This window comes from Eurypyga helias, unplaced genomic scaffold (assembly GCF_000690775.1).
Source record: "Eurypyga helias isolate BGI_N326 unplaced genomic scaffold, ASM69077v1 scaffold7216, whole genome shotgun sequence".
In the NCBI taxonomy this organism is placed as follows: Eukaryota; Metazoa; Chordata; class Aves; order Eurypygiformes; family Eurypygidae; genus Eurypyga; species Eurypyga helias.
The window spans coordinates 145,840-164,809 of NW_010257146.1; the positions used below are offsets into that span (position 1 = coordinate 145,840).

Here is an 18,970-nt window from a genome sequence, read left to right on the forward strand (position 1 = left end):
CTAGCTCTTTGTTCTGGGTTTTGACCTTCTCTACATTAAAACTATGTGACAATATCCAAGACATTTAATGAGGAGATTTGGGGGTGTTGTTGGTTGGTTGCGTTTTTTTTATCAAAAGACGATCAAGTAGAGGAATGACCAGGAATAACACTGAAGTGAGTTTCCTAGGTGAGCAAATCCAGGCCTCTGTCATCACTGGCAACCACATCATTAATAACACCACAAAATATTCTGACACTTAAAACTACCCAGATGCTTGCCCCGTCACTCCTACCAGAATGCTATTTACCCAGCCACTTTCTGCAGACCCTGTCTCATCCCAGTTCATAACTGACCAGTCCCAGGCCTAGAAGAGTTTCTGAAATTTTCCCAGCTAGAAAGATTTACTTGGACAAAACGCACTGCTGCTGCCCACTCCCAGGAGTCCCACATCATGCCCATGCCTGACCTGGCCACCAACTCCTCCCACCAGTGTGGACGTGTCCATCTCACCTCCCTTGTCAACTTCAGTCCTCTTGCCCAGAGCCAGTTTATTTATTCTGACAGCACACATGTTTTATATCCCTTTATTCTTACACCAGGAATATACTTTAGCTGAAACCACTTTCTCTGGCATGTGCCCTGATGCATTTACAGGGCCAAACACCCTTCTTGGTTCTGCCAGTCTCCTCCCATGATAAGCTATCAGTTCCCTGAGTCACCTCACTGCCTTTCTTCACATTTGCTCCAGTCTGAAACAGCTTTATCGATCCCACGTACCAAGAGCCACACCTTCCAGAGGAAGCTTTGCCCTTCACTTGCTCAATGACATTAATACTTCCCTGCCACTTCCGTAAATATTCACCCTGTCACACTGTGTCCCTACCTTCATGGTCTCCATTTACAGACAGGAAGCTGAGGAGCACAGGGTTCAAATGACCCATCCCAAAACATTTACCACCCACGGAAATGTTTCTCTTTCTGTCTCACTGGAAGAATTCACACCTGATCAAGCCATGTCTGCTCAAATCACTCGAGAGCTATTTTAGTTGTTTTGTGACATGACATCGTCATTTCTGCATCACTGTAAGAAGCATTTATAACAAACTTCGAGAGACACGTAGGACATCATCCCATTAGATCTGGGTTACACACACACAGAAATCCTTTTCATTTCCACTACTTACCAATTATGTTTGTGTCTTTCTTTCATCCTCCCAACCTTGCCTGGTGCGGCAATCTGATAAAGAAAATCAGAAAGCAAGCGTAAGGTTAAGCCTGCCTAAGTCTTATCCTCTTCAGGAAACACCTTGGGAGAACTCTGCCACAGAGGGAAAAGACCCCATTTCTTGGCCCAGATGAATCAACATTTTGTTCTCTCTCTGCTGGTGATTAAAGATGGATGACAGTTAACTTTTTCCCCCAAAGCATCCATGGCAGGAAGATTAGATAGGGTTGGACACTGATGGAAATTAGCTCTATCTTAATTCCCACCTCAAACAGAATGGGCTCCACACTAAGAGATGTCTCACCTTGTGAGTAAAGCCAGGCAACATCCCAAATCTTGCAACCTGGAGTTGCTTCAAGCTTCCATACACTTTTGAAGGAACAGAAGAGGGAGGAGTAGTATGAACATTCAGAAAAAGGGGACAGCAAGCAACAGGATTTCCCACAAGCACCTTTTATTTCAAGACAGAGCAGCAGCAGCACTATATCTGTTGGCTTGGCAGCTCCTAAGCACTTCAAATGCCCCAGCTTCTTTTACATCTTCAAATCTCTAACACACACATCCTACTTCTGCTTCCTCCTCCAAGTCTGGGAGAGTTTTGGAAGTCCCCTGATTTGGAACAAGATACAGAAGTCTTGGGAAGCCCTCAAAAAAAAGTTGATATACAGACAATAATTTCACCACATCAGTGAAAAATGAATACACTTTAGAAATGAAGTCTAGAAAGCTTTCCAATTAACAGGTGTAGCTCTAACACTTTAGTGACTGAAGAGGACCTTAAAGAAAAAAAAAAACACCCACAAAAAATCTACACTATAGCTTACTGTAAAGCTTTGCCTATAGTTGATTCAGGGATGGAGAAGATTATAAAGTATTCATGAATATGCAAATTTTGATTTGAAATGAACTCAAAGTTCAGAGTCCTAATGTCATCTGACTAACTTTTCCCTGAATCTGTCAGCCAGCGCTATACAGAGAAAGGGACACTACCAGGCTCAAGAATACCTTGTTCCTGCCAGTTCAGTAGGCTTTCATCCTCCACGGTCAATAAAATGTTTCATTATGACAGGAATTCAGGCTCTCAACAGTAGGTAACATGAAATAATCTGCCAGCTGGAGAAGCTGCTCCTTAAATTCAGGCAATCTATGTTTGGGTTATACCCTTTGGGAAAAGCTATCCCTAATAATTTCCCATGCTTTGTTACATAACTCTGAATTTAGTCATATGTTTGCAGGATGAAGGCCAAATCCGCTATCACATTGTGCTAGATGAGAAGCTCCTCAAGAACAACCTTCACAACGGCATGCACAGGGAGACCATGCTGGGGTTCTCCTACCAGGTTGGGTTCTTCCTCCACAACGGCCAGGTACCACTGCCTTCACTTGCTTAGAGAAACAGGTTTCTTGTTTTTTATGAATATAGTTTCAACTTTAAACTAACATGTACTCAGAAGGAGCTGCACACCCCCCATTAGCTTCAGGGACGTAACAGCACAAAAGTTGTCACTCAAATGCAACGCCTCTCTCAGACCTGTTTAACTCAAAGTCACCCCTGAAGGGATCTTTGAATTTTATTTCAGTTGTGCTGTTCACATTTAGCATTTCATTTCAGAAGCTACTGTGGTGGACATCCACCTCCAGCAGCTACAAGTCAGCGTTGCAAAGCGGTCATTAATCTGACTTCCAAGAGCTATTAGAAATCTACCTTCAATTATAAAACACTAATTCTATTTTATGTGGATTTACTCCATATTCAATCTTAAGAGCTCAAAGCATCGGGCAAACACGAATTGCCTTTCAACACCACGCATGGGAAAATCAGGCACAGCAAGGTTACATGACACACCCAATTCTGTGGCACAGCCATGAAGGGTACTTGGTTCTCCTCCTCCTGTCCCAGAGCTCCCTTTCCTCTGGGCATGGGCAAAGGAGGACAGCAAGCTTCCCTTTCAGCCCTGCTGTTTGCTCTGCCCACAGCAAAGCTTCTGCTTGTGGGGCTGTTGCTGGTGAGGGCACAACGGGAGTGTGGGGTAGCAGTAAGATGATCAAAGTCCTTCTTGAAGGAGCAGCTGCTGGGAGGGCTTCCCAGAAGCCCCTCATCCCCCACAGACAGCAAACCCAGCCCCTGGCTTGCTTTAGGCTCCTTTTCACACCTCACAGTGGAAAAAGCTGCTCTGCCACATCCTGTTGCTAAGAAACTTCAACAGGCTGCAAATCATCTCATGCCCTCCAGTCCAGCAAAACGCAGCAAGTGGGATGTGAGCAAGTGCTTGAAGTTAGCTTTGCTGGTCATTTTTCCTGAAGTGACTCACACATTGCTGCTTCTTTCACCTGCTACTGCTCTAGTTACCACACAGCTACCAAACAGCTCTGCTGCTTGCTGTCTGACTGCATTTCTTTTGCAGCTATTCATAAATGATGCCCCTATAAGCTATACGAATGTTGCAACAGACAAAGGAATTATTCATGGCTTGGGAAAGGTCCTGGAAATCCAGAAGAACAGATGCGACAACAATGATACCGTCACCATCGTAAGTGGTTCTGTTCATACAGATGCTTGAGGGCGCAGAGAGATCTATAGCCAAGCGCAGCTCAACTGTACAACAGATGTGACACTATTCCCCAGCAAGGAATGCACATATTTTCCACAAAGGATATTCCTACCAGAGTTTTAGTATCTATCAAGACAGCTTTGATCCTGCAATCAGTGTACTGACAGTCTGGATAAAATATGAGAGCAGTACAGTGAAAAAACAATTCCTGAACTTTAATTTTCAGAAAACAGTAATGCACTATTCTAATACACAGGTGGCCTGGCTAAGATGATGTATGAAATAAACAAGTTCATTTATGAAATAAACCATAGCTAAAGCAGGAAAATATTTTTAGTAAGGAAAAAAATTCCTTTCATTCCTGGAGTAGATTACCACTGCATATACACACGAACTCCTCGCACGCTCTGAGTAAAGCGGTCTCCCTCTTCTGTTCCTTCTACACATGAAATATAAGTGGCTTTACATCCCTCTAAAGAATGGGATGTGGTTTCCTCAAACTGGCAGAGTAAGGTTTCCTTTCCCTTTTCTCCTGAGGGAGTCAAATAGGACAGCAAACAGGCAGCTTGCCTCCTTTTTTATGGAGTATGCAAGGAATCAGACAAAGAAGAAAAAATGAAACTTGTGCTTCAGTTAAGGCAAATTTAACAGGCATTAAGTTTTCAGCTTAATTTTTTCCTTGGGATACTGTCCCATATTTGAGTATATTTCACTGAAGGCTTTTCCCAGCTTTCCTCTGTCAGGTCCTTTGCACACAGCACTTGGTTTTCCCATGGAAATTTATTTTCACTGCTATGTTCAAATGTAGCAACATATTTAAACATTCATTTAAGCCTTAATAAAAGTAAGGACATGATTAGCTAAACAGGAATAATATTAAACATTGTGTACTAGGTACAACACTTGTCAGTTTCTGCAAAATGCTTAGATTTTACATGTCCAAAAGATTCACATGCACATATAGCACATAGACACATCCAAAAGAGCTTTCCTTTCCATCTCCCTGGGAGAAGGCTTCCCATGGGGTGTCCCTACAGACCTGCTGGTAAGGATGTTTTTCCTTTCTGAACAGCACAGCTACCCTCACCACCTTTACCAAAAGGGTTATCCTGACTATGCACCCTAGAGCCAGGTTTAGAAATATAGCTGGAAATTTAAAATTTTCTATTAAACCACCTGTCTGCAGCTCTATGCAGTCTGTTAACTACCTCCCTTTTGTATTGTTTAAGGAAAAGTGCAGAATTTGTTCACAGCCATCAAGCTGTCCCCCAGGAACAAAAGAAATAGTAAGTATTTTATCATTAACACTAATTTTTTTTTTTAAATCAAAACTGAACATAGATGCATTCAAACCTGGTTTTATAATAATTGCCTCCATCTCAACAGAAGTTAGTGTAGTTACTTCATCCTGCTACATGCATTGCTTACACAGTCAGACCCAACCCAGCCTGAGAGCAAGGTAGCAGAATCAAGGACAACTTAAAGATAAAACTGTCTTAAAAAAACAGTTTCTAGGATGCAATGGGACAACTAAAGGCAACTCAAACTGCAAAGGTTACCTCTACCAGGCAAAACGGAGGGAGTTGAACAGTCTGGAGTATGCTGGCTACAGGAGGAATTACAGAAGCAGCTTTGAGTCCTTCGACTCACAGATGTACAGAAGGGCAAACTCAACCTGTCCCCAACAGTACACTGCGAGTTATGGTCACAAGGAGACTTGGAGACTATAAAGACTTCAGACATCCAGATCCAACAGGAGGACTGCAGACATTTAACAGGTCCCTGTCAATCACAATATGGAGCTTCTCAATATCTAAATTTCTCTGGGAAAGGCCCTCTGTTGGGATTATATAAGTATATGTTCCCTTTTGTGGTTTGGGTTTTTTGGGGGTTTGGTTTTGTGGGTTTTTTAATTAATTATGCCAGTAATAGGATTCCAAAGCAGATAAAGTCCCATCCACTCCATTAAAGTAATTGGCTGACAAGGCCAAACTGAAGTGCTCATGGGTAAAACACAAAAATATTAACATTTCCTTTACAATGAACAGCCAGAGAGATGCTTAACCTCCTAGCAAGTGTCCAGTGAGACAAGGCTCCTTCAGCAAGCAGTATTTCCCAGCTGTGTCCAGATCTGGAAGACACTGGAAGATATTCAAAAGCTGGTTTTGCAGAACTTTGGCACTCAATTTTCCAAGAAAAATTAGGAAGAACAAGAAATGTGTCAGAAGAGAAAAAGAAAGTCTTTGTCAAACTTCAGAAAAAAATTCCATTATTCAGTTTTGAGCAAAGGCAGTCTTAGACATCTTTAAAATGCCACAGGGTACGGAGTTTAAATGATCATATGTTTGCTAGAAATAAAAGATTTTAGCTAATGCATTTTTCACTTCTGAAAGCATTTTCTTCATTTTTGATTGTCAATGTGTGAGTCAGTGCACAGCATGCATAAAGTTTATGTCTCATTTTTTAAAATATTTCAAAGTAGCTGATCAGTATTACTCAGAAGTGCAGCTGTTTCTCCAATTTTTGTTCAGGCAGGGGAGAAGAAATACTGCATCCTCTCGGAAAACAACATGAGAATGTACACCATCCAGATTGGGTGCCAGCTGAAGTGTGCCAAAACCATCATTGTGAGTACACCGTTCCTGTTGTGGTACACGCCAGGAACTCCCATCCCTGAACTTCACCCTCCTCACAATCCCCACTGAACATGCACAGCACATCAAGCTGGTCCCTGACAAGATATTTATTAATCTCTGGATGCAGCAGAGATTGGAAGGTTAAAGGCTGCTGATAGCAGCTATGGTGCAGAGGGAACACAGGTTTGGGAAAAGTAACCCCATGCTTGTCCCTAGCAATCCCATCCACCTTTCCCTGGGGTGGCGGAGGGCATCTGGGTTCCACCAAGGACTTGGCATGGCAGCCTGAGCCCTGGCACAGTAAGGACCATGGCCAGAGACCAGCAGAGCAGAAGCACCGCTAAAAATCCAGACCTCCAGTTCACCTCCACCCCACAAGCAGTCCCAGGAGACAATCCCCAGCAGCCTCATGCTTGCAGCCCTGCTCTCTCCCTGCCTCTCAGCACGGTATTTCTGCGTTTCCAGACGAGGGAGTGCTGTGCGGGTTTCTTCGGGCAGCAGTGCCAGCCCTGCCCCGGGAAAGCAGGGAACACCTGCTTCGGAAATGGCATCTGCCTGGACGGCATCAATGGCACGGGCACCTGCGAGTGCGGAGAGGGGTTTGTCGGTACAGCCTGCGAAAGCTGCGTCGAGGGCAAGTACGGCCACAGCTGCGATCAAGGTACTGAGCATCCCTGAACCACGCAGGCACCTTGTCTTGCCAGATGCCAAAAACTTCCCCTTAAGTCTTCTAACCACATCCTTTTTAGATCCTGGAAAGGTACACCACTTTCAGGGTAATACGCCAATCTTAAAAACATCATTAACCCCTTTCCTTTGCCTATTATGGTATTTTCTTTCTACTCCCTTGTTGTGAGATACTGCCTCCTACTCTGGCACACTACAGGCTTACAACAGCATCCAGCAGGCATAGCTAAAGCACTGCTTTTTCACCTATGCTCTCCCATTAACATACAGTTTCAGTCTCTGTATTTGGGAACAGAGGGGAGAGAAGCGTATTTTGAACTTAGATTTATTCTGTAGGCAGAATCCAATAGGTAGAAGCCAAAGCATTTTTAGAACTAGCCCAGGGCAGAAGGTGCCCTCAGCAGAAGGGGTCTGGGACATCCCTTCCACCCTTCCTGCCTATGCAGCTGCCCTGCCCAGCTGTCTCCCCATCTCTCCCACAGCGTGCACTTGCGTCCATGGGAAATGCAGCAGCGGGATTGATGGGGACGGCTCCTGTGAATGTGACGTTGGCTGGAGAGGGGTGACGTGCGAGACCGGTAAGCATCCCCTCCTTGTTTTCCGGGCTGAGAGGTGAGCATTTCGGGGAATGCCAGAACTACAGCTACAATCAGATCCCAGTCCACTGCCAGATACCCAGCAGCTTCCCAAATGCAGTGAAGTATGAGTGACATTCCCATGCTACAGCAATTAATTACCAGACTAACAGAAAGCCAGCTGAGATATTGCTTGTGAGAAATAAATGCCTTACTTAGCTAATTCTCTACCTGTGTCACTCTGTACCTGTCCAGGTAGAATATCCCATTTGTTAATGCTGCGTATTTTGCAGAGCAGAGTTACTTACCCCATACTGATCCTCAGATCAAAAGCCTCTCAAGTGCTTCAATAGGTTGATTTAGCTATACCACACTGGATCTCAAATTACGTTCTTGCTAATACAATAAAATTAGCAAATAATTCAGTTTGTGTTGGCTTAATACGGCTCCTATAGCCAATAAAATGATGTAATATTTTAATTATGTCTAACTAAAATATAACTATTTCAGAACTTTACATATAAAAGTATGAAATAAAAATTTGTAAGCACATTAATAATAGCATCCAACACCTATTTTAAATTTGCTTAGGAAAAAAATAGTAATGACAAGCATTATAGCTAAAAGGTTGCTCTAGTTTCTATACCTGAGTAACTTTCTGTTCCTTTTGAAAACTTTATCTTACATAGGTAAGATAGTGTGCAAAACTCAGAGTAAATGCAGGTAAATGACAGCAGGTGAAGTGTTTTGTTGATGATGTGTTGACATGTCTCTTCCTCACAACTGAATTTAAGGGGTACCCAATGGGGTGCCTGTAGAGGCTGAGAGTGCAGAACTCACAGCAGACTCCAGCTCTGCATGGTGCAAGCCAAAGACTGAGAAACTAGAAGGATGTTGACCCAAAAGGTTCTGATCCCTGGTTTGGGTTTTTTTTATTCTTGGCAGAAATCAAAGACGATGCGTGTAACACCTCGTGCCATACCAGTGCAAAGTATGTATGAAATCCACTTATTTGGGGGAGAGAGGAGAAAAGAGGGATCTCTTGCAAGGCATAAAGCATAGTCCATCTTACTATTTATGAAAACTTTGCAGAAGCATAGATAACATTCATGTTTTCTGCCACAGAGATAAGGAGCAATGTTAGTGTAATGTATTCAGTGATGAGCCCAAGAAGTTCAAAATATGTCTGTTAAAGGGGGAAATAAATGCAATCCTGTGGGGAAGAGGGGGTGGGGGAAAGAAGAGGGAAAACAGCGAGACATCCTGCTATGTAGTATACAAAGAAATGGAGCCTGCAGCCCTAAGGAGAACAGGAAGGCAGGGCAAGGCTATCACAAAGGTCGGTTTCTGAGGTGGGCTTTATCTGCCAATACTGGGACACTAACCAGTTTTCAAAGGAGTGAGACACATCCCTTGAGCAATTTCCTGAGGGGTACCTGAAACATCATCATTGACCAGACAGCAAGATTTCTAAATGTCACCTTATTTTCAGCCACAGCTTTTTCCCCACATGTTGTTCATTCTCTCCCCCCGTGTGTTTGTGAACTACACTTTCACAGCAGTGATATTTGGGGGGGGAAAAAGGTAAAACTCCAGTCAGAAATTTGCTCAGTGGGATCTCTTCTTCTGTTGAGCTTTAACCATCCCCTGCCAAACTCCTGTGGGTATGGGGATACGCGCTGCACGGCCACAGGAGTGGGTACGACACAATTGTGTTGGCTGTGTCCTGATGGTGTCCCTGGGTGACAGCAGGGAGCAATCCCTGCTTATACAGAGCTCAAGTGGCAGTAAACCCATGCTTGCACACAGAAGGCCAAACTGCCCCAAAAAGACAAACTTGAACTCAGGGGACTCAGATGCCTGGCTCCCACCCAGCACATCAGTTCTGCTGCTTCCCTCAGTAATTTGCATGCACACCAGCAAGAAAATTCAGGCACAGTTTTTGGGCGAGCAGTTATGCAATTTCTGAAGTTCCCATGAGAAAATACGACAGTTGATGGCCAAAGCATGTATTTTTAATACTTAATAAATGAAAAATGCATTTAGAAAGTTTGATCCAACTCAGTTTGCTTTCCTGGTTGTAACTGCACCATATAGTATGGTTAAATGCCTTGTTATCTAGTAACATTACCTTCAGAACAATGAACAAGAATAAAGGCACTACAGAAGACCTACTTTTTTTTTTTAAATTAAATGTCACGTCCTTGCTTTTACTTCTTTAGCTGCCTTCTCCTGTCAAATGGCACTGCCTATTGCAAGTGTGCTGCTGGGTTCGAGGGGAACGGGACGTTCTGCACAGGCAAGTGGACTTTGTTTCTTCCCTTTTGAAGAAAAAAAAAAAAACACACACAAAACCATGCTTGAAGCATCCTGTGGTCACACTGGAGCTGCTGAGAGATGAGCACTTCCCTGTGCACCAGTTATAAAATAGGAATCGCTGCCACTTTGCTCAAAACAAGTAACATCCTAACAGGTGAAGATTCATAGCAAACAAAGGGCTCAAAAAAAATCTAAAGCTGTGGGGCATTGTGCTAAGGGAGACCAGAGAAAAGAACACGCTGTGCACAACCCAGACCCCATTGTTTGCAGAGTAATGAAACCTGGATTATGACTTTGGTTCCTTTTCCCAACAAAGCCCAGCAAAGAGAGGCCAATTCAGGGCACAATAGCACTTCCAGCTATTGGAAGCTGCATAGTCCTGCCATTTCCTTGGCTTTCTGAACTTACACAGATTTCTGTAGGGGTAAAACTCAACTTCTTCAGACCAGAGAGAACTGAGAGACCCTCAGAAAGGGGCAATAGCATTCTATCCTAGGTGATCCTCTAAGAGTCTGGGATAGACAGACTTACAAAATAGACTGCTTCTGGCTACAGCAATTGTAATTAATTTTACAGTTGTTTTACTTACTCTTTAACTGATTAAAATTACTAATTATCTTGGAAACAGAAGCATATTTGTCTACTTACAATGGCTGGCAGCGTCCTAATCCAAAATTTTAGCACTCTCATTCCGACTACTTTTGTTTTCTTTTCTGGCACAAATCAACCAAATCCATTTTAATCTGCTGGTGAGAAATTCCCCTTGTACAGGAACAGCTGGGTAACACAGGTCACCCATAGTGGCTCTCTGCTCACCCTTACTCCACTATAGAGGATTCCTGGGTAAAACCAGCTACAGATCAAGTAATCTCTCCATTCTGGCTGCTGAAACAAGAATTTGGGCTCATTTGAGGCAAAAATTAAAGTGATGTTTGGGCTGGTTTGATTCACACTGAAGGTCAGAAAAGGCTCCCTCCCTGCTCTCTGGGTAACCCAAGCAGTCTCAATGTGCCAGCCTCTGGCTCCCCCAGCGTTGGAGAAGCAGCATAAGAATCCATCTCAGCAACCACCAGGACTTGTTGTCAGAGGAAGAGGCTGGGTGCTATTACGCTCTGGACCTCCTGCAAGGGAAGACCATTTGGTCTGTGCACAGAAAAAGGCAAGCTAAGAAAATGCTTCAAATAGACATTTGACCTAGAGAGGAACATGAAGGTCCCTTTCTTGGTGCTTCTGTGGAATAGGCAGAATCAGAAGATGGGAAGTTACTGAAAGTCAGTCCTGGATGAATTCTTATCTTCCAGACTAGCAGCATCTTCTCATCTTTCCCTCTTGTAATTAGTAAGATGTGTTAAAAAGCCAGCACTATCTATGACCTCTTAGACAGGTTCAGCATTCAGAAAGTGTTAGCAAATTCCTCCGAAAGAAAGGGACAGTTTAACCTGCAAGGCAAAAAGCCGCATAAGCACGTTGCTTTAACCCGAGTTGCTGTCCCTGATCAGCTATTGATGCTTGCGAGACCAGCAACGGCGGCTGTTCTGCCAAAGCGGAGTGCAGGAGGACAACGCCTGGCAACAGAGTGTGCGTCTGCAGCGCTGGGCACACCGGGGATGGGACAGTCTGCATCGGTGAGCATCTGCAGTGTCTCTTCTACCATGAGGCAGGCAGCTACGGCAATAAGTTTTCCTCTAGATGGACGATCCTCCTTCCACTCTGACCCAGAAGTGCAGTTTCCTGATGCTATAGACCCTGGTGCCAAAGGCATCTCTAGCTACCACACAGTCAATACTACCTGGCAAACCATGCAGCTACAGCAGTGCTGTGTCACACCAAAGGCTTATTAAAGCAAACAAAAAGTCTACCTTTGAACCAGGTAACCCCATCTTCAGCAGCTTGATACACTCACTCCTCAGACCACTGCAGATTTGTAGGACTTTTAGACATTGTTGTACCACACCTGCCCAGGTATGGTTTTAGAAATGCTGATGTCAGGGTTTTAGCCTTCACCAAAGCAACTGCAAGACCTACATGAGGTATTCAGTAGCTAAAGTAATGAGTTTCATTGATTCACAGCTGTCTTAAATCTGCATTCCTAGTATGCTTTACTTAAAACTCTCCCTTCTTGGGTTTTCAGAAGTCACTCTGTTTATTATACTGTTTCTGTTTTACAAAGAAATCAACCCCTGTCTGGAGAACAACGGTGGATGTGATAGAAATGCAGAATGCACGCAGACTGGACCCAACCAAGTGAGTACTTTGTCAGTGCAGAAAAACAAGAGTGACCAAGTGTTTACAGTTGGGTAAAGAAAGATTTCCCCATCTTGACTTGGTTTTTAAAGGGAAAAGTGGATTTCCTTACAAAAATTCTGAAAATTACATGCTTCCCTCAAAAAGCTATTTTTGGGTGTGGACAAACAGGAAAAAAATTTAATTTCAGTAAAAGAAATCCAAATCTGAAGACCAAAACTGTGTTTTGCTGTTTCAAGCAGTTGTTTTTCTCCTTTGGAAGGTTTGACATGAAAACCTGTCAGTTTGAAAGTATTGCCAGATAACGTTTCTTTTATTGTTATAGAAACTGTCCATGGAAAAACTCCATTTCAGAGTAGCCCTACTCCCAGCATAGCTCAGACATTCACAAGGAAACAAAACGTCCTGAATCATAGTTTCATATAGGGATCATGGCATACCAGCATTGACTCCTCTTCTGTTCTAAATCTCCCATGCAGAAAAACCACATGCTCTCTAAGAGAAAGAAGTATAAAAGGACAAGGTGTGGGTGGGAAGGAGAAGCAAATTGGCCTGGGCAATCAAGTGACACAGATTAGTGTGTCTATTTTTCTAACAGTTTCAGAAGCAGCTGAACACCCCTATTGCAGCGCTTCTTATCATCCCCCTGTAGTTGCACACTGGCTATTGACAGGGCTATAAACCTCCAGCAAGTGCTGCACAAGTGTTCCCTCAGCAGCACTGCAGGAAACAACGACCAGGAGCCAGAGGCCACCTCCGGCCTTCCACTTGTCCAGTGACAGGAGGGGCAATAACCCCATCAGCCCTTTTTGTCAGTACTGATCAATTAACAGTTTGTCTTGACTGTATCTTGCAAGTCAGTAGGTTTCTGGTGGGAGCACTGAGCCACTTAACTCCTTCCCCATCCCTCTAGACCAGACAGGTGATGGCTATTTTCTCCTATACACCCTCACTGAGGAGGGAGGGAGTAGCTACAACACTATTATCTATACTTCCTTACCCATGGGAATATAGTGAACACTGCAACAATAACCTCCACTACAAAATCTCATTGCAGCAGAGCTGAACTTGTAGGACAGAAATGAGCCTGTTTTTTGTAGGGCTTTCAGTCATACAGGTAACATAAAACACTGCTATTACACTGCCTACCAGTTTTATTTCTGCTGCAGAAGTCTCCTTGACTTTTCGATCTCCTACATATTAAATGGGAATTTTAATTAGAGAAACATTAAGTAGTGAATTGGAGAGGAAGCTGAGTAACTTCTTTGCAACCATGATAATTTTTCATCTTTGTGATAACTGCAAGTGCAAAACACAGTAATCGTGACTTAAGTGTCAAATGTATGACCGCTGCATGGGAAGCGTCAGTAATTTCAGGTCACAATGCCAAGTGCATTTTGAAGACATGTTTCATCAGTTTTAAAAAAAAAAGAAACAACAGGGGAAGAGAAGAGGAGGGAATACCAACCTCTGCAAATCAAATGAGGGAACCAAGTTAGGGGTTTAGCCTGTTTTACCCTCAAGATGACTGTGTGCAGGTGCCAGAGGGGTCATTTCAAATGACCAGGACAGCAGAGGAGAGACAAGAGATGGATAGGCAGAGAAAAGGCAGACAGAGCCTCTTGGAAATTGTTATTTCCTAATCTCAGTGTGTGGTTGTTCATGCTGCTTAAGAAACTGCTGAATGAGAGATGATGTACACCTACCACTATGAAATAACCTGGAAAAAAGTAAATGAAGTGTGTGCTGAAAAAAAGTAAAATCCAACATCTTTCCATGTATGCATGTTCTCTGGTTTTGCTTTGCAGGCAGTATGTAATTGCTTCAAGGGATACTCTGGAGATGGTAAAAGATGCACATACATCAGTCTGTGTTCACAAGTAAGTATCCATTTAAGGTGGTGTTCATATACTTTGGGGGTTTGTATGCATTCAAAACTAAGTCAGATAGGTAAATCTGGGACCTTCTATGCCCAGAATCTACTTGTGTTAACTTAGCCAATTTTTAAACATGCTTAGCTCAGTACACGCTTTAGTGACATCACTGTTTTAGACACTACACATGCAGTAAGGGCTTTTCCTGGACTGCAGCCTGGGCAAAACACAAGTCAGGGCTGGACTCAGTGATGAGTCTTAAGAAAAAAAAAGAAAAAAAACCCCAAAACACCAAACACTTCAGGCTTAGAGAAATATACCCTAACTGGTAGTGGTAAAGTGCAGGTCATGTCTTCTCAGTGGGTTTTTTTATGTCATTGCTAGAATTCATATAAAAAGCCACCATCTAAATCAGTGTTTGGGAACCAGAGGGCTTGCCAACATTTCAGTCACTATAGGGGAACAGAAAAAAAAGAAGCTTCTAGGCATGACAGTTAAAAGACCTTGGTTCAAATGATAAGAGAGAAGAGTGATCTATTGCATGTTCCTTGTAATTAAAAAAAAAAAAATCCAGTCAAATAAAATCAAAGGTTCAGGTTGTTGATGCTCAAGGGCCAGTTCTAGCTGTTCTAGGAGCCAGACAATTGGGAACCAAAGAGAATAGCCTACAGTAGATCAAGACCCCTATTTACTGTTAATATTCTTCAGTCATTAACTCCTCTGGTGCAATTTGGGCCCATATCTGTGCAGCCTGGAGAAGGGAACAATCAAGTGCCAGTACACACTTCTTCTTGTCAGTCTGAGATGTCTAGAGCCAAACCAGAGCATTAAGTTCTCACATTGCTGGGCCATTACCAGTGAAATCCAAGTTGGGGCAATCCAGGCTCAGGGGCCTGGGCACACCTGCTCTCCCTGGAGCAGACATTTCTATCAGAGGTCCCAGCCTGCAGGCTCACCCCCGGCAGAGCTCCCATGGAGCAGCCAAAGAACAGAGCCCTGCAGCCCCTATGGCCACGTGCAGGCTGCATCCCAAACGCACCCCTGTGGATGCATCACACAGGATAGCAACACCGCAAGCATCAGCAGGGGCAGTTTAGTGAATAGTGAAACAGGAGGTGAGGTGGGAGGATAGAAACTTCTCTTGGTGGGGACAGTAAAAGAAAAAAATACATTGAAAGAAAAAAAAATTAACCCACCACACTAAGCGTTCTCCACAAACCACTTCCCTCCACAACCCCCAAACGCAGGGCTTCCCACAACATTCTGCATGCGGTCCCCCACTTATCACTGCAGGCTGAGACTTGGCCGCCTTCTTTTCGCACAAGCCAGCTCACACACTGCCAGCGACGCGGTGCTCTGCTTCTTGGCAAGCTGCAGCACGGACATGCCCGCTCCCCCACGCACGTTAATCCTCTGTGCTCCGAGCGCAGTGACAGTAGTTCTCAACCTCCCAGCCTGGCCTCTCAGCAGTTTCTCTCTAACCTTGAAAGGTTGCAGAGAGGAAAGATCAAGGTCAAAACTAGAAGCTGAAGTAAAGGGAGTCACTGCTTCCTAAGTTTTTGCTTTTTCCTATGCCTTATTTAAGAAACTCTGCTTCCACTTGACTAATTATGCCAGGCTATTTATGTATTAAAAAAAAAAAGTCTTGAAAAGTGCTAGTGTCAGGCCACAGGCTAACCTGGCTTCACTATGGCCAAACCCCTGCACAGCAAAAGCTTCACAGGAAGATATGATAAACACAAGATTGCCAACAGTTCACCTAAAGCTGGCCAAATCCCAGCAAGTGCACCCAAACCCAAACCCACTACTTGCAGCCAGTGCTCTCTACAGCTTGTCAAGTCAGGCTCCAGTGGTAGCTCCCAAGGGAGCTCCTGTTCACACTCATGAAAAAGGAACCCCGAGATGACCACTGGCAGAAAGGACACTGTGAAACAAGCACAAGGAAAGAAAATTAAGATGGTTTCTTAGCTTTTCCTGGTTTGCTCTCAAGTCTGGGACAGAAACATATTTGCTAACTGGGGAGCACCTACTTATGACTGGGAAGAGCACCCTCTGCATAAAAGGAGAGTTATTTCTTATGAGCCTTAAAGGTTCTCTATTACTTGCAAGAAAGTATATACCATCAGAAGTTCCAGTAAGATCTGGTTTCAAAAAACTGTTGGGATTAAGTCTTTCTAAGCTATACACATGGAAAAAGAGTGATGAGCTAGAATTGTTTTGTACACCTGGCAATGAAGGAATTAAATATTTTACATTTTGATCTTACAAGAATAATGGAGGCTGCAGTGAGTTTGCCATCTGTAATGACACCGAGCTGACAGAAAGGACCTGCACCTGCAAAAATAACTACATCGGAGATGGATTTAAGTGCCGAGGCAATATCTTTCAGGTAAAGTGCTGCAAACATTTGTTGGCCTTTAGTTTTCTTCAGATAGTTATTTAATACAACAGTTGTCTCTCAAAACATGGCAGTTTTTCTCTTGGACAAACTGGTAAATCTATCAGAGAATTTGAGATAATGCCAGTCCAAGAAACCAGGAATGGATATATAACCTCACCTCCCCCCCCAAAAAAGCCCCAAAAATGGACAGTTATTATGACTGCAGTACTAGGGAGTTAACACTGGTATTTTTAGGTTTTAAAGTCTGTTCTTTGATAGAGTAAGGTGAGAACAGAAGCAATGCCAGAACCAGAAGCTCCCTTTCTCGTCTGGTGCTTCATTTGTTTGCACTCTGCAGATGGTGCCTCACATTCACAGCACTGTTACAAAGCCTTGTTCTTGATTGCAGGAACTTCTCAGGGACGCCAACACATCTAGGTTTTATTTCCACTTAGAGGTAAGAAAAAGGGGGGCTTTTCCTCTTTTTTTGTTGTCATCTCAAGGGTGGAGGCAGACAGGGAACAGGCAAGGACCCGGCATGTACCAACATCCTACATCTTAATTGGGAGTGGATTTGGATGGATCAGTAATATCAGAGATGCTCTGACTTAAAATACTAACTGCCATTAAAACCTCTAGCGAATTAATCCCAGGGAAACACAGGGCCTCCAGACCAGGCATAAAACTGAAGCTTTCACCCATTTACAGACCAAAAAAATCTTTCAGCACATCTCTCATGAAGTCTGATGTGAGCAAATGCCACTCTGGCACTACCCCTGCTGCACTGACAAACAGCTACACTCTTTTCAGTTGCCCCCCTGAAGTGCCTCAGGATGCTGCTGCGTGTTGCTGGACAGCCACTCTGCATCACCAGTTCTCCCTGCTTTTGGGAGACTGGCAGTAGTAATTCTCCATTCACCCAGAGCCCCAGGGAAGTATCAAGCTGTGTACTGGTCTGCTGCTCCGGAGACTGGTACTGTAGCTTCAGTTCTGCTACCGTGGTAGGGAGATGGCTTCCTCTCACTTTATCAGAGCCCTCCGATTTTAGTTTGTCAGTGGTCATTGCAGAGCGCCTGCAATAACCCAGGTCCATTTGTCCCTCTAACACTAATTACTCCTAGGTACAAGCAACTATGTATCAGCTACATGCATGTGCAAACACATACATATATACACTTTTGACTATCTCAAGATGAAAGGGTTTATTGATCCTCCCTTGCCTGGGATGGAATAGCCCTCTGCACCCTCCCCATGCTCTTTGTTTGTAGCAAACTTTCCCTCTTCTCCTCCTGCACGTTATTGCAGAAGAAATGGAGATTTGGCTATAAGTCCAGAAAGTTGAGAGGAATATCTTCCATTTTATATCGGTGGGCAGAGGTGACAGATGGGGCTGGGAAGGAAACTCCACACCATACAAGGGAGTTTCCCTCACGCCTGCATGGCAGGGAAGGGAACACAGCACACAGCAAGCAGGCTGCGGGCACTACCTCCCACTCAGCAGGGCTGTCCCCATCGCCACATGACCTGACATACACTAATAACTCATTAATACTGTGCCCTCTTGAATTTGGCAGGCCTTGTCTATAAAGGACATTGCAGGCCCTGGCCCGTTCACTCTCTTTGTGCCTCACACAGACGTACTAAACAGCGACCCACGAGTAAGTAAGAAAGCCAGAAGTTTTTGGTGAGCTGACCACCGAGTTTTTGATTCAGATGCAATCCTCAGCTGTGTCAACACCTCCACTTTCTGCTGCAGGTCAAGGACTGGATTGCCAGAGGAGTGATGGCTCAAGTCCTCCGGTACCATATGGTGGGTTGCGCCAATCTGTTGTACAACGACCTGACAACAATCACCAACATTACCTCTCTCCACGGGGACCCGATACACATCAGCTACTCTCAGGTAACAGAGCACGAAGAAGCAGGGGACAGAATAATAGAATAGTTTTCCTTCATTCAGCTACTTTTAAAAACCTGAACGGGTCCTTCTCCTCCTCTGATGCCCAAAACCAAATAAACAGTATTAAAACAAGATTACCCATTCAGCTGAAATGTTCAGCACTTTGCTATGCAAAGAGCAGAGTTGTACAACCCCTGCTTTGACATGAGTTATTTTATCCTCAGACTCTGGCTTTATGAGCATGATGAGAGTTTGAAAAAACAAATTAAACTGTTTTTATTAAAATTTATTAAAACTGAAGCTACTGTTTGCTGCAAAGAAAGGATGATCTGGGCTTACCATATCGAAGAAAAATTTGGCATTGGCCTCAACCTTCCACAAGGTTCTACAGAAAAAGTGTTTTCGTTGCCTTTCCAGAACTCGTTGCTTTTGAACAACAAAGCTGAAGTTACACTCAGCGATGCTGTTGGCACAAATGGTGTGATCCATGTCATAAACCAAATTCTGGTCCCATCACATATGCAGGATTTTCCCCTTAACAAGGTATGTACAGCTCATTCCCATTCTCAACCCACAGGCTTTTCCACAGTTACTAT

At 43.8% G+C, this 18,970-nt stretch overlaps 1 protein-coding gene across 1 annotated transcript in view; it reads left to right on the plus strand.

Annotated features, from left to right (window-relative positions):
• Positions 1–18,970, plus strand: part of STAB2 (stabilin 2) — a gene marked incomplete at its 5' end in the record, with an annotated part of 77,649 nt that overhangs the window by 39,011 nt on the left and 19,668 nt on the right. Inside the window, 16 exons of the mRNA XM_010153897.1 lie at positions 2,443–2,574; positions 3,613–3,750; positions 4,995–5,045; positions 6,291–6,386; positions 6,861–7,056; positions 7,565–7,660; positions 8,603–8,648; positions 9,880–9,956; positions 11,476–11,601; positions 12,147–12,220; positions 14,029–14,100; positions 16,364–16,483; positions 16,884–16,931; positions 18,049–18,132; positions 18,231–18,377; positions 18,792–18,917. Of these exons, the coding sequence (XP_010152199.1) occupies positions 2,443–2,574; positions 3,613–3,750; positions 4,995–5,045; positions 6,291–6,386; positions 6,861–7,056; positions 7,565–7,660; positions 8,603–8,648; positions 9,880–9,956; positions 11,476–11,601; positions 12,147–12,220; positions 14,029–14,100; positions 16,364–16,483; positions 16,884–16,931; positions 18,049–18,132; positions 18,231–18,377; positions 18,792–18,917 (1,629 nt within the window). The remainder of the gene's footprint in view (positions 1–2,442; positions 2,575–3,612; positions 3,751–4,994; positions 5,046–6,290; positions 6,387–6,860; positions 7,057–7,564; positions 7,661–8,602; positions 8,649–9,879; positions 9,957–11,475; positions 11,602–12,146; positions 12,221–14,028; positions 14,101–16,363; positions 16,484–16,883; positions 16,932–18,048; positions 18,133–18,230; positions 18,378–18,791; positions 18,918–18,970) is intronic.